General features: G+C 30.1%; 2 protein-coding genes across 5 annotated transcripts; both read left to right on the forward strand.

Annotated features, from left to right (window-relative positions):
• The first annotated feature begins 12,645 nt into the window (after positions 1 to 12,645).
• Positions 12,646 to 14,886, forward strand: LOC100249299 (ras-related protein Rab7). 3 transcript variants are annotated; one of them, XM_010654563.3, is made up of 7 exons: positions 12,649 to 12,947; positions 13,047 to 13,073; positions 13,480 to 13,579; positions 13,683 to 13,829; positions 13,923 to 14,006; positions 14,073 to 14,218; positions 14,627 to 14,886. In XM_010654563.3, the coding sequence occupies exons 1-7, from the start codon at positions 12,895 to 12,897 to the stop codon at positions 14,688 to 14,690; spliced, it is 621 nt and encodes a 206-aa protein (XP_010652865.1). In that variant the 5' UTR covers positions 12,649 to 12,894; the 3' UTR covers positions 14,691 to 14,886. The 3 variants fall into 3 exon arrangements, with proteins under 3 accessions (XP_019076480.1, XP_010652865.1, XP_002279477.1); XM_002279441.4 differs by having other exon boundaries at positions 12,651 to 12,947; positions 13,926 to 14,006; XM_019220935.2 differs by having other exon boundaries at positions 12,646 to 12,947; positions 13,683 to 14,006.
• A 3,198-nt stretch (positions 14,887 to 18,084) lies between these two features.
• Positions 18,085 to 21,310, forward strand: LOC100249101 (iron-sulfur assembly protein IscA, chloroplastic). Of its 2 annotated transcripts, none has more exons than XM_010654564.3 (3): positions 18,085 to 18,503; positions 20,038 to 20,253; positions 21,006 to 21,310. In XM_010654564.3, the coding sequence occupies exons 1-3, from the start codon at positions 18,344 to 18,346 to the stop codon at positions 21,146 to 21,148; spliced, it is 519 nt and encodes a 172-aa protein (XP_010652866.1). In that variant the 5' UTR covers positions 18,085 to 18,343; the 3' UTR covers positions 21,149 to 21,310. The 2 variants fall into 2 exon arrangements, with proteins under 2 accessions (XP_010652866.1, XP_002279428.1); XM_002279392.4 differs by having other exon boundaries at positions 18,181 to 18,503; positions 20,035 to 20,253.
• The last annotated feature ends 366 nt before the right edge of the window (positions 21,311 to 21,676 follow it).

Here is a 21,676-nt window from a genome sequence, read left to right on the forward strand (position 1 = left end):
GGTATGAGAATTATTTTGAATAAACATGACGGGATTGGGATAGGGGCGACTTATCTTGAATCCGCTTCATTGTCATCCTTATGTGTATATACAAAATTTGCAAAGTCCTATAAAACAAGTAAAAATTATAATAATAAAAAATATGAACAAAACTTTATATTAAAAATCAATTAATTGTGGGGTATAATATCAGTCTTAATATTCTTTACAAAAAAGTTTTGTTCACAATTTGAAAGTAAATAACAAAAGCAAATGCTGAGGGCTTAGGGTGACTTACTCCAAAATGACTTTATCAAAAGGTGAATAACACATGTATATTTTTTTTTTTGCGATTTATTGAACTTGTAAAAAGATTTTATGAGACTTTTTCTTTTTTTTTTGTGAAGTCTTTTTTCTTGTATGGAGTCATTTGGTCAATCTCCCCTTTATTTAATTTTAATTCTCTTTTAACTCTAATTTTTTTTTTTATAAATTGATTAACAATAAAATATTTACTTTTAATTATCTTTTAACTTCAATCAAAAGATTTGATTTTATTTACATGATTAAATTTTGTAACTTTCAAAATTTCGTCACATGTTATCTTTTGAATACATGTCTAATGTGTATAACTCATCATTTGTTGAGTTCAAATTTTATTAAATTGGGAAGCCACAATTTTGCAAATCAATTTAGTGATAATTTAATTCATTAAATTTTTTTATGTCTACAACATGTTAATAATTTTATATAAAAATTAGAAAAATTTTAAAATATTGAATCGATATATATTGAATATATTAAATCTCGATCATTGAAAAAAGTATACTAATAGGATATGAATAAATGATATCATATACAAATAAATAGTGCCAATGTATAAAAAGAATAAAACTATAGAAAGCAATGTTATGTGCATATTAATACTATTAATTAATTTATTATATTATATATCACCATAGAAATTAGTTGTCATAGATTTAAATTAAATTATATTCATATGTGAGGGTATACGACAAATCGTGATTGATGGGATTAGAGTCAAAATATATATACACATGTTTCACACAGCATACACCATTCATACGAACAACATTTTCTATATTCTTTCTATTTGTATATTTTTTTTAGAATATGACATAATGATATAATTAAAAAGTGATAAAAATCTATAAATACTACATAGTGATGTAATATAAGCTATGATTATAATGTCTAAATCAATAAAAAAAATAATATTACACATCATCAAATTTTTATTAAATTTATTTTATGGAACATTTACTATACCAACAATATCAAATTTCTTATCTAAGTTATTCACAGCATATAATAAAATTTGGGTTGTTTGATAAAAATATAGACATTTAAACTCAGAATATAAATAAATAGAATTAATTAAATAAAAATGGATGAAATAATCTTTACATTTGTGAATTTAACATCTTCAATATTATTATTGAAAAATAATCTATTTTTGAAATAGATGTCCATAACTATTTCAAATATTTACATATAGGTTTTAAAAGAAATAATTTATTTTATAAAAAAAAATAATGATATTTTTATTAAAATATGACTAGAAAAAGATAGGGGGATAGATTTTCGAAATTAAGTTTTTAATAACCAAAAAACCTTTTATAAGATAAGAGTAACAAAACCCGAATACAAAACATTATGTATATCAGTACATGTTACATAACTTAATTCAGTATCATAGCGAATGACTTTTTTTATATACATAAAATATTGTTTATTAATGGAATTTTTTTTCTTATTAATAAATCAACAATATTACTAGTTTGCCCATTCCGTCCACAAACCTGGGTCCTAGGGCAACTTCTTGGACGGGTAAAGTCCTTTCTTCCTCTATCTTTAATTTTTCCTTTTTTTTGTTTTCACTTTTTAAGTAAAAGCACAAATTTAATAAAATACAATGACTATAGGCTTGAAGACTTGACCTCCAAAGTCCATTCCAAGGATGAACAAGTACCACTATTTAAGAAATGATGATTTGGGTGGATACCCAATTGCATCCAACACCATTCTTTGTCTCCACTCTCTTCTTCATCTCTTTCAATCCTTCTCATGGCCATTTGCAATTCTTTTATCTCATAGCTTGTTCACCATTTTTAAGTCTATTTTCTAGCTATTAGATACTGGTTATAGCTCTTCATACTATTTTATTTTATTAATTAATTCAATTTTTTTGTAATACTTCACATTTAATTGAAGAGATTTATATCATTTTTTTTTATCCTTTGTTGCAAGAAATGTTATTGATATATGTATTTGAAAATGGTGTGTGATTACTTGATGGGGGACAAGTTCTTGTTCTATATCAAAGAAAAATATTTAAATAAATTAATCCATTTAAGATCCAAAGCACCCAAAAATCAATATGAGACACCAATTTGAAGTAGGTCATGGGTATTAGTATCATAATTGATTTTTTTTTTTTTTTTGAAAAATATTCAAGAAAGTTTGAAGAATTGAATTAAAAGTCTACATCGTACAAGAAACATAATATGATATTAAGATTATCTCATATAATAAATTGTCGATAAAAAAAAAAAAAAAGAATCGTATATTATTGAACAAAACACAAAATATGCTTGATTGTTTGGAATATTTGAAAATTTTTATGTTCTTACAAATATTCATTTGAATGGGTTTTTTAAAATAAATTTGTGTGTGTGTGTGAGAGAGAGAGAGAGAGAGAGAGAGAGAGAGAGAGAGAGAGAGAGAGAGAGAGAGAGAGAGAGAGAGAGAGAGCATAAGAGTTTTCAAAATGAATGCATTGAAAAAATGGTCATTTTCTGGATTAAGTTTTTGTCCATATGTGTAAAAGTGGTATTTGTCGGAATCATGCATGTGAGGTGTTCTTATGAAAATAAGAAAATGGTGAGAAGTTGCCAGGAAATGTAGCCTAAAATTAATGAAGACTTGATAGATAAACGTGAATGATAAATATAAGTTGGAAAATGGGAAGGAAACTTCTGTTGACTACAATGACCCATTCTCGATGACAAGGCAGAAAATGAGGAAGAAATTGGAAAGGAATAAGAAATTTCCGATCTCAAATTTTCAAAATTAGAGATGGTGATTCAAAGAGTCAATGGGCGCTATAGTAGTTCAAAACTTTTTATAATTAAATTTTATAAAGAAAATAAAAAAAAAGAAATAAAAAAAGGGGGACAAACAAACAAGAGTTGATCATGACAATGAAGGGACTTTGACTAGGTTATTTCATGGAAACTATAGGAATAGAGATTCTCAATTCACCTATCTAATCTATCACAAATAAATCCCACTAATTTGATGATGAAGTTTGGGACCTACAAGGCAGGGTTTTGCAAGACTTTTCTTGAGGAGGACTTTCATCTTACATACCACCTTCCCCTTTTGTAAATTAAAAAATAATAATAATAATGAAAAAGAAAAAGAAAAAGAAATAGGTAACTTAATAAAAGATTAATGATGAATGGGTAATTAAAAACATCTAGTTATATTTCTTGCAATTTTTGAATTCTAAAAATCTCATTATGAAAAATAATTTTAAATTTGGTTTTATAAATGTTTATGAATTTTTTTGAATTGTTTTTATTTATTTATTTTTAAAGAAGATAAAATATATAAATCTCGTTGAGTGGTTAAAATTCGAAATTGTAAAGAAAATTTTAGTAATACTAAATCAAATGTCGTGTGATTTTAAAAGTCATTCAAACTTAGAGTTTAACTATCTTATTTAATAATCAAATCTATATTAAGAGGTTAGACGTACTCGTTTTCTATCTTTTAATTTGTGACTTCCTTTTAAGAATTGATGAAGTTGGGTTGAATGACACAATGTCATCATCAATCAAAATCTCAACTAAAAGTTGGGATGGTATTTCAAGAGTATAAAAAAGGGTATTTAAATTATATGAAACTTTTTTGTATTGTATTAATGAATGAAGACAATAACTTGAATGATTTAGTTGAATTGGTGGTTAACTAATAATTAATATGAGTTTAATCTAACTCAACCTCTAACATAAAGTATTATATTTAAGTCCAAGTCAATCTCATTTTTTTTTTTGTTAAATTTGACTTAGATCTGATTTATTATATTAAACTCGTGTTGTTCTAATTAATTATTTAAATGGTATGATTCAAAATCTATGACAATATTTTTTAAAAACTTTTTCTATATATTCATACCGAAATTTAAATGATATGTTTTTTTTATAGAAGATAATTTAAAAAATATGGTATTTTTATGAATATTTTATAAAATAATATTATTTAAATCAAAACCCGCAATTACCTGCGTGCACCAGAATCAACATGCTAATAAGGGCCCACTGAAATAAAATAAGACCCACCCTTCCCTTATTCTATGCGTAGTCGCTATTGGTTGTTGGCACCATCACCGGAGTACTCATTTTACTAATTAGTGCCCCATATTCTTTGTTTGATTTTGAGTTTTCATCATGCATTTAGGAATTGTCTATTGATACTCCCTTCTGAAATCATTTCTACCTATGAAAAGTCTGAAGAATGCATACTAGTCATGGCTAAACAAGGGGTCGTGGCCTGTTTAGAGAGCATAGGTTTGATTTGGTTTTTATTGTTTTGAAAACAAATAAATCAAAAATTGAATGAATAAAGCTAGTTTTCGACATTTTCAAAATAAATCTATCTTTATACTTATTAAAAAAACCATTGGTTTTGATTGGTTGCATCAATTTCATCTTCCCTATGCACATGAGAAAGACAGAGAGACAGTGCAAATAGCCCAAACATGCAAATTATGGAGAGGCGATCCAACATATGATCTCCCTTCAAACCCTACCATGTTGAACTATCAATCTTCCATTAAGGTAGGGGACAAGCTGGAAACCAATATATGCGCATGGCTTATCTTCTACCTCGGAGAGAAGATAAAGGATAGTCATCCATAAATGCAGTATCTAAATCATAACTCATAACTTAGAGAGAGTGTGACAAATAACATTGCGGGCAAACATATATCAGACACGTCTTGATCGATCGCCTCGACCGCCGCCATTATCAATCCACTCTCACAGGACTCACACAACCAAATTAAAACTATAGATGAAGAAGCATGGTCATGAATGTGAGTTGAGATCATATAATTAAGCCTGAAATATGGAAGCCCGACAGCTCTTTAACGCCAATCCACAACACGTCTCCGGCGGCGCCACCCAGCTTACTGGCGTTGTCGTGGCCGCAACCCTTTTGGGCATGATGGGGATGGGGTTCAGCTTTCTAGCCCGCTCACACTGCTTCTCATAACCTCTTGTGGCCGCCGGGGCTGGGTTTTCCGGTCGCTGAAACCATGGCACTGGCCGGAGTATCAACACTTTCATGGGGGAGTGAAGGATTTGGGTGGGTATTTGCAGAATAGGGTGCAGGTGAAGGCACCCACAAGAGAAAATGAAGAAAATCGAGATCGAATGGTACTTTGAATACCGTACAAAATATTTTAAAATAAGATTAAAAAAAATGTGAATTATCAAGATGGGTTTGGATACATTTGCTTATGATTTACGCTTTCAAATCATATTATAACAACCCATTTCCAATTATATTATTGTTTTCCTAACTAGTTTAAAAAATGGTGGCTTTATTTTGAAGTCACTCAAGAATTTCTCCTCGTTGTAGAAGAAGGATTTTTCTTTTTCCAATCAAACATGAAACATTTTTAAAATTGATGCTTTTTGTGACTCAATTTACATTCCCATGTATCATGTGTTAGGATTTTACCCTCACTCATTGGTCCCCTTCTATCTCTTTCCTTCCCATCTCCTTCAAAGATCCAATAAATTCTTAACAATAAAGTACACTAAAATATCTTTAACAAGCCATTTCTCAAATTGGAAGTGATTTAAAGGATTTTGAAGATGACCTAACCTTTGATTCACCCCTAAAAAAGGTGGATGATTGTTATGTTATTGTGCCATAAAATAAAATTCAAATGTAAATGCAAATTCAAAATGTCTTTTTAAACAATTATTATTTAGTTTCAGTAAATCAATCAACAAAATTTTGGCTAGTTATCTAATCTTCTTTTAAGATTGTGGATGATAATATAACAAGTTTTTATGGGTATTGTCCCATCCTAATAACGACACGGAGTTAAGATAAATATAAATGAGTTTAAGAATTCTTTTAAAATCTGGGGTGGGTTTAAAGTAAGTTTGAATATGACTTTGTTTTGTCTCATCCTCATTATATATAATATTAAATAAAAAATTATTTTAATTGATTTTTTAATTTTCAACTTTTTTAATATATATATTTCATAAAAATATATTATAAATATGTATGATATTTATTTAGTTATAAATTGTATTTATTTTTAATATAATTTAATATTTTAAAAGTAAAAAAATTGAAGAACTTAAAAAAATAAAATTAAGAACAATTAAGTTAGGAAGGGCAAAGCAATATGAGAATTTCCTTATACCTACCTTACCCTATCTTGCCCTCTTTAAATTTTTTTATTAGTGGGATGAATTGATTTAAATAAACGGGATGAGGTTGGGAGAGAGATGACTCATCTTAAACTCATTCCATTGTTATCCTTATTCAATAGGTTTATCTCAAATATAAATCTTTGAAAAATCCATGACTTCTGCAATAAAAAAAGTACTCGACAATATAATTCCTTATTAAAATCAAGGCAATCAAGGAACTACTTTATAAGCATGCGAATAAAAAATTCCCTAAAAAGACATATCTAACATCTCTAACTCTAACATCAAGGAAGTTTTCAACAAGTTAAAAGACCAAATCACCAAGAAAAGGTTCATCTCTGACGATCAAAGACATCTCCGACATACTTTAAAATACTATCACGCTCTTTTCAAAAGTTCATGATCTTTCATCGATTCAAAACTCTTGTCATATCTACAAATATAAGGTAACTTAAAGTCCATTATCTCTTCTCTTCCATAGGAGGAGATTCTTTTCAAGATGAAAACCTTGTAACAAAATTTCTTACCCTATTACCATGTTTTTTCACTCTTCCATATTATTTTTGTCAAGACCTTTTTTCCGAAATCATTTGTATTTCAAGTTAGTTACTCATCAAAGACTCTATAATCAAGTTAATAGTAAGCAAATCAAGTTATTTTTCAATTTCAAGTATTTTCTACTTTACAATTTTGTTAGTTTATTTGACCTTTACTAAATTTATTTTATTTTCAATAAAGGAATTCTATCATTTATCTTTTTTTTTTTACTTATTAAGACTTAAAATTAATTATTCTTCTTTTTAACTTCTTTTATAAATAAAGTGTGACTTCTCCCCCTATCCTTACTGTTCTCTTTTTACTTTCTAAGTGAAAGCATAAATTTAATAAAATATAATGAGTAGACTTGAAGACTTGACATCTCAAAGTCCATTCCAAGGATGAACAAGTACCACTATTAAAGAAAAATGATGATATGGATGAATACTAAACGTATCAAACACCATTCTTTGTCTCCACTTCTTCATTTCTTTCAATCTTTCTTATGGCCATTTGCAAAGCTTTTGTCAGCTTGTCTACCATTTAAGTACGTCTTCTCACACACAATATAAGGATTAACAAACCATGATATTGTCCCGTATAGCAAATTGTCAATATAAAATAATAATAATAATAATAATAGTTTTATAATTAATCTTTTATTCCAAACAAAATAGGATTTTTGGAATCAAAATATGAAAAGATGTGTAGCCACAAAATAAAATCTAGAGAGAGATAGATAGAGAGAGAGAGGAATATTCAAGATTTGACAATTATGAATAAGAAAGCACAAGTTGGAAAATGGGAAGGAACCTTCTCTTGAGTCTTGACTTGAAAGGTCAATTATCCATCACATGGCAAAGAAGAAAAAAAAATGGGGAGGAGTAAGAAATTTCAACTTTTCAATTGACAAATTTTCGAATTTCTCTCTCTCTCTCTCTCTCTTTATTTTTTATTTTTATTTATCACTAAATCATTTTTCAAATAATCCTTAAATCAAGAAAAATTATTTTCCAATATATACTCTTTAAAGGAATCATTACTATATGCTCATTTAATTGATTCAATAGCATATGTTTATTCAAAAAATTTATACATCAATTAGTCATTTCCATTATGAATATTATCATATTTTAAAATAAGTTAATAAGTTCGAGTCTTGATAAAAAAAAAAATTATCTTTTTCCAATATTCAATCACATATAAATTTAATTTCTTGAGATAATGTGATTGGTAAGACTTCATGTGGAAAAGGGGAGAATGATAATTTTATTCTTAATCTAATTAATGACCATCTAAGTGAATAGAAGGATGTCGACAAAGAAAATTAAAGATGGTGTCATGGGGATTTCAAAGGGTCAATGAGCCCGGTGGTAATATAAAATTTGAAATAAATAAATGAAAGCAAAAGTTGGCCATGACAATGATGGGGGGACTTTTGACTGGGTTATTTCATGGAAACTATAGGGATCGATACTCAATTAATCTATCTAATCTACTATAAATTAATTCCACAAGTTGATGGTAAAGTTTTGGACCCATAAGAGAGGGTTTGGCAAGACTTTTCTACAAGAGGTCTTCCACATAACAACCTTCTCCTTTTGCAAGTTTAAAATAATAATAATAATAATAATAATGAGAAAAAAATGGATAATTAAAAACACATAGTTTAATGTGGGAAAATGTTAAAAAAAAAAAAAAGTTCAAAGATTTGGTATTTTTGAATTTTATTTAGGTTATATTTAATTATTAGAAAGTATTTAGAAAATAAAAAAATGATAAAAAAAATTATTTTTTGTGTTTGGTTTTGTTATGAAAAAATATAAAAGAAAATAAAATATAATTAAAATGATAAAAAGATTCATATATTTTTAAATTATTTAATATTTATATGAAATAATTAATTAAGTAAAAAAAAGTTTGAAGTAATATAAAAAATAATTTATTAACTTTAAATTTATTTTTTATTTTTTTCCCATATTTTCTTTTGAACTTTTCAGAATTCAAACATAGCCCTAGTAATTAGAATGTTTACAGTTTTTGAAATCTAAAAATGGCTTTATAATTTTTGGAAAATGATTTAAAGATGGCTTTAGAAATATTTATGAACATTTGTGTATTATTTTATTTACCTATTTTCAAAGAAAATAAAATATATAAATCTCATTGTCATACTCCTTAATTAAATATATATATGACAAAAAAACAAATATAATTCAAATTAATTAAATAACTTAAAATAATTTATCGATTTCAAATTCATTTTTTATTTTTCTTTTCTTTTATATTTTCTTTCTCTCCTATTTTATCTTAAATTTTTTCAAAATCAAATTATAATTTTTTTATTAAATAAAAATAAAGTTAAGTTAAAAAAATAAAAAATAAAAACGATAACATCACTAGCTGACATAATATGATGAAATGCCCCTCTAGATTGTTTTACTTGTTCCCATTATAATATTTGTCCTTACATGACAAGAAAAAGATGTCAAATTAGGTTGATGTCCAATGTGCTGTCAATATATTTGCAAGGAAGATTCTTGGGCTTATCTTTTTCTAGCTTGGACTGCAAGAATTTGAATGGAATAATAACAAATAAATAATAATAATAAAAATAATAAACAATAAATAATCCAAATGCCTTTATATTATTATATTAATTTTTTGGGTCTTGGGTCTACCACCTTGCTGGCTTTTGCCAGGCTGCCAGCTGAGTGGTTTGAAGAGTCAAGCTTCTCTTTTCTTGGGTTGGACATGAGTTCATTGATTAAACATTAGACAGTACAAAGTTTTCCAATTCATTAATTTTAATATTGACCCTTTTAGCTAAAGTTTTGAAAATTTGAATTGTTCACCAAAAGTTTAACTTAATTGGGCATATCTGATATGACATATATTGTTAGTGTATTATCCAATAAGTTTGAATCCGCATGCAAATTAATATTTTTTTTATTCTGTTTAGAGCTAAAGAAACCTTTAATTAATAAAAAGGAAAATAGAAAGTAAGGGGTAAAGTGATAGGAAAAGAACTTTGGTAGGCTGACTTTCTCAAAATTATTTTATTTCTCTATCAGTCGGAAATTTTCCAATTAGATCGCAAGTTTGGGCTTGGGAGAGTAAACTTATTGTTAATTTATTTCATTTTATTTATTAAGTTCAAAGCAAGTGAGAGAAAATTGCAAATGGGTCTGAAATATTTAGGCTATGTTTGGTTCCCAGAAAATTTGAAGGAAAATGTAAGGGAAAGAAAATACAAAGGAAAAATAGAAGGAAAGAAAAAGTGAAGGAAAATAAAAAAATAGATTAAAAGTTAATAAATTATTTTTTTTGTTACTTCAAACTCATTTTATTTATTTTAACTCATCAATATAAAGATTAAATAATTTAAAAATACATAAGTTTTTAATTAGTTTTAATCATATTTGATTTTCTTTGATATTTTTCATAGGACAACCAAATATAAAAAAATCATTTTCCTTTATATTTTTTTTCTTTCCTTAGTATTTTCCGAGAACCAAACATAACCTTAGTTTATTATCTAACGATCCAATCTTAAATCAAAATAGTAGGTTAACATTAAAAAAAAAAATGATTTATAAGGTTTTGAGAAGTTAGAAAGTTTCATACTACGTCTATGGTCTAACAGATCAGTCAAACTAATGATGCATGTAAAGAAATTTAGAACTAAAGAAGTTAATTAGGTCAAACATTCATTTCATTATCTTCCCATTATTTTTTCAATGCTACACCAATTATACAACTCATAAACTTTTGTTACCAACCCGCATTTGGCACATGAAGTGATTCTCTCATTGACTTACTAAAAATTTTTCTATGAGAAATCATTACTCCTTTCAAATGGTTCTTCAAATTGATTTCTTGATGCCAATGATATAAAGACAATTATGTGTTAAGTCCGATAAATTATGATCATCAAACAAATGTAACATCATTTTTTTCTCAATAATTGTTGGAGACTCATTCAAGTGGTAAAAAGGGTCCTTTGAATTAAATTAATGATTAATATATTCTCAAGATATATATATATATATATAAACCTCTTTAAGTTATCGGAAATCAATTTCTTCTAGTATATATGTTTTTCACCTCGTTAGTCTTACCCAAAATAGATAATACTTACATAGGAGGGAATCAAATCATTATAAATGATATTAAAGTTGAGTCTCAATTTTGATATGTAAGTCCATCTATTTGGTCTCGTAAAGAGTGTTTATCTATCTACTCCATAATCCTATGGTACACAATCAAAATCTAGTCTATGCATTTGTGGGATTGAGATTGATTATGGGATCCTATCCAATTAAGGTGATAATCCTATGGGATATAATAAAGATATAATTATAATAGGAAGACATGATAGTAAAGATCATACAAGAAAAAGTTCTCATCGCTATATATTTAGTGTCTTAACCTTCGGCACATGAGAACTCACTATATATTCAGTATCCTTGGCACACAGCCTATATTTGATGATATCTACACAGTAAGGTCGACTCATTAGCTAATAATCTAAATTTTCAGGTCAAATTTAGATTCTTGATTCAAAGGAGATTGTTCTTTACTTAAGAACCATTACTGGGATTGCTTGGGTTATTCAGAGCCTTGATGTTGCCTTGTGTGGAGCTGCAGATCCAATGATTCTCAAATAAAATGTTAATTAAAATGATCCAATGATTCTCACGTCTGAGACTCTACTTGAGTGTTTCAAGTGGGTCATAATCCTTTAGGACCAAGGAATTTGAAGCTTATGGTATGATGTGTACTGATTTGGTTTTGATGATCTCCTTTCTTTCTTCAGTGTTGGTCTGCAGACAGATCCAGCTGAGCCCAAGACATTTTTCTCAACTGGGTGGTATGGCTAAAAACAAACGAATGAAAACCATAAGTATAATGTTGTTCTGCACTTCTTTGTGCTGCCGAAGGCATTGGGCTTAGATGTGATTATTCTCAAATCTTTCTCATTCAATTCTCTGGGCTCTAGCTATTCACAGATGGCGACCAGCTTAACTGCATCCTAACTGAGCAATAACTTAATAAAACCCTAACTGGTGACCTGATAAACCGATGAAAAGTGCAGATATGCCATCTCTATCACTTGTGAATAGGTGCAGTCACATGAGAAGTATGACCTATATGACGGGGACACTTCCCTTTCTGGAGATTTGAAACCGGGTTCTTGAGCCCATAGTTCTAAGAATCTGTGACTACTTAATGACTAGTCATCAGGTGGCTTGTAGATCTTACCAGCTACCTCAATGAATCAGGCAGCCGAACAGCCTTGCTCATAGGAATCCAGCTCTGAATTCAGGTTCTAGCTAAGATTTTGGCTACAAATTTGACCTTTTTCTTAGTTGAAAGTTCTATCAACAACTAACAAGCATGTCCACCAAGTAATAAAGATTCCACCGAACTGGTCAATTATGAACTGAAACTGCTAATTGAACTGGTCATGGCAAGATCAGAGCTGTGCCAGGGCAGCCCCAAGGCCCCCCCAAAAGTTGTGGGAGGCACAACTGCTTTACAGAAATCATAAAGGAGAAGACTTTTTTTCCCATCTGTTTATTAAAAATGAATAGCTAGGCTGGCAAGCGAGGCATTTTTTGGCCAGTAGAACTCACATGGCCACCTTTTGGTGGTTGGTGTCAATCAAACAGTGATAGAACCCAAAAAGCAAAACAGAAAAGAGAAGAAGAATGAAGAAGAACCTGGAATCTAGAAACCCTTTTGGTTGAATTATAGATTTCCATTAATGTAGTCAACAAATTTCACATGTACTCTTCCTTGTTCAACCAATTTCAATCTCTCCAAACCATAACAGTTCCTTCTTCTTTTCCCTTCTTTTCGCCTGAAGACCAGCTTGGCCTTGTTCACCATGGCTGCACCAAGAAGAACCTTGCTCAAAGTCATAGTCCTCGGCGACAGTGGGTGCGGTTCCAGTTTTCCTTCTTGGTTGATTTTGACTCTCCCTGCAGTTTCTGTAATCTTTATACACTTTTTTTTTTCTCTTTTTCTTGTGATTTCCAGGGTGGGGAAGACATCATTGATGAATCAGTATCCATTGAGGAACTTGTTTTCTGAAATTTGATTTATGTTTCTGAATATTGGTTGATTTTTCTCATTTCCCCGTTTCAATTTTCACAAGAATCATAGCTACAGTGCCCGTTATCATATCAAAACAAAAGAAAAGGTAGAAATGGTAGCTGTGATGATATGATTATAGGGGCAGAAGTGGTGGAGCCACTGGAGAAAGGTGGGGGCTATGGTGGTTGTATGATTAAGACCACTTATTATCTCTTCAAACTAAGTGATTTCATCAGTATTCTTTTTCGGGTTAACTACTGGCATCCTGATTTTGAGTTATGGCAGTGATCCATTCTTGATTCAGGAAAATGGGTCTGGTTCTTTTACAAGTTCTGCATAAGGGTCTATCATGTTTTGCCATTAACGGCTAACCCAGATATGTGTACAAGAAGTTCAGTCAGCAATACAAAGCTACAATTGGGGCTGATTTTGTCACAAAGGAACTGCAGATTGATGACAAATTAGTCACATTACAAGTGGGTTATCGCTCAAAAACACTAATCTTTCATCTAATCACTCTTTTCCATTACCTGGTTTCTCTGAAACAGAAGTCTATATATATGTATATACATTGAACAGCTCTGGGACACAGCAGGGCAGGAGAGGTTCCAGAGCTTGGGGTCAGCATTCTACAGAGGAGCAGACTGCTGTGTTCTTGTGTATGATGTCAATGTACTGAAATCATTTGAATCACTCCAAAGTTGGCATGAAGAATTCCTCAAGCAGGTCACTGAAACCCCCTCAATTCCCTTATATTATATTGAATTTCTGTGGATTGATTCAAATGGGTTGTCTGGTATTATTAATATACATTCACAGCAGGCAGATCCAGCTGAGCCTGAGGTGTTTCCATTTGTAGTGCTTGGGAACAAGGTTGATGTGGATGGTGGGAACAGCAGGGTGGTAAGCATCTTCATACTGCAATTTCTCAGGCTTCCCAGGATATAGTGTTGAATGATGGTTTGTCAGGTTTCTGAGAGGAGAGCTAGGGAGTGGTGTGCTTCCAGGGGAGACATACCATACTTTGAGACTTCAGCAAAGGAGGATTTCAATGTGGACGCTGCATTTCTCTGTGTTGCTCGAGTTGGATTGAGCAATGAACATGGACAAGAAAAGTAAGGCCCACTTAAAAACTTATTTCCCTCTAAAGTTTAGTCAATATATTTTTTATTTTAAAAGAAGTTTTAAAAAACAGTTTTGGAACACATCCAATTTTTTTTTCTTTTCCTGTTACAATAAAATATCAAAAAATAAGACACTGTTTGTTTTTTGATTGAATAAAAAAATTAAAATATTTAAATTTTTCCATTCAGTAAAAAAAACAACATGTTGATATTGTTCAATATAATTAAAATTGACTTATTATCAATATAGTTAATTTAGTTATGTTGGTTAATATTAACAGATTACGTACTCTAATTTTTTTTATTGATCAAGAAACAAACACCACCTAAAACTTAAACTTCCAAAAATAAATGGCACATCACTATGTTTGAACCTTGTACTTGATGTTTCATTTGCAGTTATTTTAGAGCAATTTCAGAAGTTGTTTCAGAAACAGAGCAGAAGGGAGGGTGTGCTTGCTGAAGTGAGAGATCTCACTGCAACCTGTTTTGTTTGTTTGATTCTTTAATTTATTTGTGTTGGTGCTGTCTGTGTATATTAAGCATTCATCATCCCTTTTTTATTCTTGAAATAAATGAGTTTATGTTCTTGCACCAATCAATTTGTATAACACATGACTCAATGGACTCATATTCTATTTATTTCTTTTATACTAAAGTACAATTGTTTTAGGTCAAAATTAAGTCTTGTGAACTAAAAAGAGTCATCCTCCTCCTCTTATAAATTAGATGATGTATTCAAATATTTAATTAACTAAAAATTTTAAGAGTAAATTTTTCTAATTACTCAAAAATGTTTGTTAGTTAATTTTTTTATCGACCATTTAATTAATTAGTCGAGCTACAAATGTGTCTAATTGCTAGTTTCGCTCCATGACTTTAATTTAAAGTTTTTCACGTTCATTTATGAGTTAACCAATTTTGAGAAACTAAGGTAGCATCATTTTTAAAGAATTCTAAATATTTGGTGGATGCACCATTCTTCCGTTGACTAATTATTAGCAAATGCACCTTAATCCTAGTTTCTTTTCATAATTGATTCAAAATTTGTAAACTCGGAAGTGCTCCTTTGAGTGTTTAATCTTTTATCGTGTAAAGTTATGTTTTGGAGTATGAGGCAAGTGTTGGGTGCAATAGTACAATTCTTAAATCCCAAGATGAGTCACTAAAATAATGGTGATGTAAAATGCAATAAAAGACTTACTTATTCTCATTAGACACTTACTAGTTTTTCCGGATGAGATGATAAAAATATAATATAAGAATTGACATTAGAGTTAAAGTTAAGGTTCGAGTTACCAGAGCATTACGTTAGGGAATGGGTTGTTGAAATACAACAATGTCGCTCTTAAACTTGATGATAGGTCACTCAAATAATGATAACGTCCAATGTATAAGAGACTTGACCTCCTCTCGTTAGACATTGATTGATTTTTGGATAAGATGGTAAAAAACCAATCAAAAAGTACATGTGAGGGATCACTTTAAGGGTTTGCATAAAGACATTTTGGAACTTTGAATCAAAGTGTAAAAAAAATCAAAGATTTTGATTGAAACAAACATGAAAAATCACTTATGGGGGTTGTAATGAAGCTTTTAATCCAATCGTAAAACAATTGAAAGCTTTGATAAAAGAAAATCTTAGTTTTATAAGAGGAACCTTGAGTCGAAGTTAAAGCAAGAGGAAGTGGACCTAGCCAATTGCCAAACTACTATAAACACCATGTTTACGTATCTTTATACCTATTTCTATTTACTTGTTTTATATCATTTTCTTCTTATTTGCATTTTAATTTAATAAAATTTATAAAATAGAACAACACTCAACTCACCCTTGACTCTTAGGTGTTTACCTAGAATTATTATAACATTATTTCAAAAAAAAAATTAAAATAAAAATTAAATTGAGACATGGATGAAAGTATTGAAGTGATTTTATAGTTTATTGAAAGTTTAAATTATTATCCATTTTTATGAATTTTTTTAATAGAATAAAATATTTAATATTTTGATATAATTTAAAATTGGCATTATTTTTTTAAAAAATAAGAATTAAAACAATAAATAAATAGTCAAATACAAAACAAAAATATTTATTCATTTTAAAGAAAAAGATTTTTAAATAAAATTTAATGTATAATTTTTTTAAGCTATGAGTTTTATTTATATATTGATGAAAAATGAAGTTTTCGGATTACTTTTTGAAATGTCAAAGAATCATAGAAAATATATTAGAGCTGGCTTAAAATGGTGTATAAGAGATGGTAGAAAAGTCTGCTTCTAGACATACTATTGAGTATATATGTTGCCTTTCGTACCTTTCGTGGATGAAAATAATTTACATTACATCAATTGGGAAACCAAAATGCATGATTTTCTAAATCAGGATACCGAGGAATGGAATCTTCAAGCTATTTCGGCATTCCTTCTATCAAATGTTTTAGCAGATATTAAAACAATTCCAATCCATTCCTTTCCCATTGAGGATATGACTTTTTGGGGTTTCTCTTAAAGCGGTAAGTTTGCTCTTAAATCAACAACTTGGGTAATGAGAAAGCCTTCGATGCACTCTAGATAAAAAATGTTGCATTGGATTTGGAAGTTAAATCTTTTACCAAAAATAAAGTTTTTCTTATGAGTAGAGATGCCCTCCTTACTTGTGAGTTTTTAATTACTAGAAGGTTGCAAATTACAAACATGTGTTATCTATGCAAACAAAATGTTGAGAATATTGACCATATTTTTAAATATTGTCCTTTTGTTTAAAGAATTTGGGATCGCATCAAGTATAATTGCCCCACACCTCTCTTCTATGAAGGTAACTTTCTATCTTAGCTTCAAACAGTGTATAAAAACTATAAAATCAACTGCAAAATTTATAAGGATCTTAAGGAAAAAATTTCCATTATTTTGTGGAATGTATGGATTCAAAGAAATCAAGTTTTATTTAAGAAGATCCAACCCAACCCCTTTCTCATCATTGAGAAAGCTACTTTAAACTTCTAAAATCTCTAGGATTATATGATTGACTCCTATCTTCAAATCAAAGGACGCAAAGTCCACTGATTGGTTAAAAAATGGATTTGTTGGATTCCTCCAATTAATGGAAGATTCAAATTAAATTTTGATGATTCAAGGGTTGAGAATAAAAATGTTTCAGGATGAGTTATTGGAGACTTTAATGGTACCATAGAAATGATTGCTAATAGACATATATGTAATGTTTTAATAATTATTGCAGAATATATGACTTTAAGAGATGATATGTTAGCTGCTAAGAATAATGAGTTTTTAAACCTAAAGATTGACGGTGACTCGAAAATAGTTATAGATTGTTATAATAAAAAAAAGAAAGTAATATTCCAAGTTCTATTATGCTATTGATGGAGGATATTTGGAAGTTATCGATCTATATATTTATGATTATCATCATATTTATAGGGAAGCGAATATAACAACATATTGTTTAACGAAGAAATATATTTGTAATCTAAATTCAATCATTTGATGGTCAAATTTTCCTTACGATGTTAAAAAATTTAGTTTTGAAGATTATTGTGGCACCTCTTTCAATCATATTTGAAGGTATTTTATTTCATAGTCTCATTTCATAAAATAAAATAAAAAATGTCAAAAAATCCTAATTGATTATTTTACTAACCAATTTTCTTACTTTAAATAATGAATGGAACTATGAGAATCATTATTTCCTTTAAGTATAAGAGTATCGACCTTTTCACGGAGAAAATTGGAAAAGCTTTAAAAGAAAGAAATTTTGTTTCTTTCCCCATTTTCTTATTTATGCCACCCACTATATATATACATGTGCTTGGATTGTTAGAAAGAGGAGAAAGTATCTTAGACATAGAAATATAAGCCTCATAAAATAAAAAACAATGGAATAGTAAAATTAAATAAATAAATAAAAAGAGGACCTCATGCTTATATGATGGTACCTTCCTTTCAGTCAGCGAACATTTGTTGACTTTTGGACGGCCAGGATCTTCTGATTATTTGTGATTTTAGAAAATTTGTCATTTACTCAGACCAGAGGTGGATACACCGAACCTCATTTCTCTCTCTTCCTCTCTGATTTTTGTTCTTTGCTCCTCTGCAATGGCGTTCTCTGCAATTCCTCGTTGTTGTCCCTCAACTCTACGCCTGCCGAGGAATTCAAACTCTATGCCCCAGCCCTCCACTTCGGTTTCTCTTCGATCTTTATCGTCGAATCTCAGCTTTCCAAAGAGATTCTCTATTCGATCATCTTCTGTTTCAGGTTTCATTTCCTGATCTTATTTCGTTTCGATTTTTTCCTGTCTGCTTGCTGAGAAAATCGTGGAAAATGGAAGAAGTGATTTCTGGATTTCTGTGTTTACCGCCGCTTGATAGTTAATTGTACTTCGTAAGGTCTGAGATGGTTTTGTTTGTTTTCCTTTTCCGTGCCTTTTTCTTGGCAACCAAACGGGACCTTGGATGGTTAATTACGGAAATTGTAGTTTGTATCGGTAGTTAAATCAGTACAGCCGTTAAACAAGGGTTCGAAATTTGCTTTAGGTATTTCGATTGTGATACTAATCGTATGCTTATATTATTATAAAATTGATTAAATCATGAACAATTATGTTCAATATTTTCCTTCTATATTGCGTTCTTAATCGCTCAGCTGAATCATACGTGAAACTGGCTTAATTATTTTTAATATAAAGTAATGAACCCCTATTAAGATTTACAAGCCATAGGATATATAGGTTAATTCAGGAAAATGTTGGTGGAATTTAGTAAGGAGTTCTGCAAATGGAAATTTGAGACATGGGTCAGTGCTGATGCCCTATTTTGATTTTTCTTTTAAGCAAATGGTAGACATCTGGGCCAAACAATCAATATGCCTCAGTTATTGTTATCCTTGGATAATTTGTACCTAAGATAGATTAATTATCCTTAATTCTGAAGCATCCGATTTTGTTTGCCTTAGGAGAGATGTGTAGCTGATTTTATAGGTGTTAGTGTTGTGTAATTTGCTCACCTTTGCTCAATTTGGCTCTCTCAACAAAGTCTTATACCAACTAATGTGGTCAGTGATACCGACCCTTTGTTGTCATTCTGCTCCATTTGGAGCTATATCTTTTGTTATAGGTGGTCATGTTGTTCTGCAATAGAATCAGATGATCCTTTTGGCCTTCCTCTTTGCTTGTGGAACTATAGACTTCCTCGTCAATTCTACTGCAGTCTTTGGTGTACTTTAATAAAACATTCTATTCAACTGTCTCATTTCTTAGTCCAATTGAAGCTATCTTCAGCTTCAACTGGAAGTGCCTGTCAGTTGACGCTTTACACATGTTTCATGAACAGTTATGGCTATCTCCAGGTTATAAATTTTCAACATTCTACATGTCCTACAAATTATCGTTTTCATTTTTTAGGTTTCCTTGGAGCCAAGGTGAGATTGTGAAATTTTAATATGATATGTGTGTGATAACTGTGTGAAAATCTTCATATCCAAAGATAACAAAAGTGGTATACATGTTAATATGAGATAACAACATCAGTCTCTTCTGGGTATTCCCAGGTCAAAACCAGATTCTTTGTTTAGTTTTCTTCAAGACACCCTGATTTGAGAATTGCTTGAAATTTGAAGTTTGTATTTTATCTATATCCTTCATCTTATTTGTGGTTGCTTATGATTGTACTGATAGATGATAAAAAAAACTTGTGTGAGATCCACATGTTGTCTTCTAGTTTTTTAGTTTTCAGTTTCTCTTGAACATATCTTTTACTGAATTCATAGTTAAGCTCTTTGTATGTTTCAGCAGCGCCAACAACTGGGGGGCTTATGCCTGCAATTTCCCTTACGGATAATGCACTGAAGCACTTAAATAAGATGAGGTCTGATCGGACAGAAGATTTGTGCTTAAGAATTGGTGTTAAACAGGGTGGATGCTCTGGCATGTCTTACACCATGGAGTTTGAGGACAGAGCTAAGACAAGACCAGATGATTCCATTATTGAATACAACGGTTTTGTGATTGGTAGGCCTATCTTCTTTTTCTCCCCTTTCCATGAGGAGAAAGATATTTTTGAAAATAGTTTAGCCATGTTTTCGAAAATAGTTCTCAAATTTTTTTTTTTGAAAACAATTCTTAAAAATAGTTCTTAATATTTTTGGGAACAAAAATCTATTTGGGAGCTCAAATATGAAAAATATATATATATTTTTAAAATTTTTCCCTATGAAGAATACCATTTAGTTACATAGAATGCAAAAGTTTTTAAAGTATTCTCTATATTTTTAATTATTACTCAGAACACTCTACAAAAAAGACAATTGAAAATGATTTAAATTTGTTTAAAAATTAACCTATTTTTAGAACAAATTCTCAAAAAACTGTTTTCCGAGTTAGAAAACAGTTTCCAAACAGACCCCAAAATTAAACTGTTGTTAGAACAAATACTCTTTATGGCCATTGTTTATTGTTGGTCCCTCATTGCATGAGGTTGAGTCTGATTTGGTGCAATTTGGCTACACAACATGGATTCCCTTTATGTTGTGTTAGTATAATGATCTATTTCTGAAGCATGCTTATGTTGGAGTTTCGGTTTTTGTATGTTCATAGACTATAGCCATCAAAGGCTTGTGAATTATCAGAGCACCTGTATGTCTATCCATAGTTGGGATGGAGTCCACTGCTTTCCTGAGTTTCTGAAACTGTCATAGATTACCATTCCTCAATATTCTATGCGGTTGTTTGATCTATTTACTTCATTTCCATTGGTTCTGCAGTTTGTGATCCAAAGAGTCTTCTCTTTGTATTTGGGATGCAATTAGACTTCAGCGACGCGCTCATAGGTGGAGGCTTCTCTTTCAAGAACCCAAATGCTACCCAAACCTGTGGCTGTGGTAAATCCTTTGCTGCTGAAATGTGAAATCATTGGAAAACCTAGACACAAATGGTAGGATTAAATGTTTGTTATCTCTCAGTTTGTGGATTACTCTGCCATCACATATATAACACTAGCATTGTTTTCCTGACATATTTGAAGGACTCAGATTCCTGATCTATTCTATTCTGTCAGCGTTTCTGGGTTTTTGTTGTGGTTGATCCATTTCCTATCATCATATCCTTCAAACTTTTACAGCAATGCGGAAGAATCCATGTGTGATCTAGGGATATGCTCACAAAGCTTTCCATCCTCATTCACTCTATGTCTGTTCAATTTTACTCTTCCTGGACATCTATAAATTCCAGGTGTTCAAACACCCCAGAGAACAGATGATTTAGATGTTGGAACTTGAATGTTTGAGCATGTTAGGCAACTGTTTTTATTTTCAAACTGGAAAAATGTTTTGCAGATTTTTGGACTGAAAACAGTATTTTGAGAATTTGTTTTGAAAATATAATGATTTTTTAAAACAATTTCGGGTGCTTTTACTGTTTTTTAGGAAACATGGAG

This window comes from Vitis vinifera, chromosome 7, assembly GCF_030704535.1.
Source record: "Vitis vinifera cultivar Pinot Noir 40024 chromosome 7, ASM3070453v1".
Lineage (NCBI taxonomy): Eukaryota > Viridiplantae > Streptophyta > Magnoliopsida > Vitales > Vitaceae > Vitis > Vitis vinifera.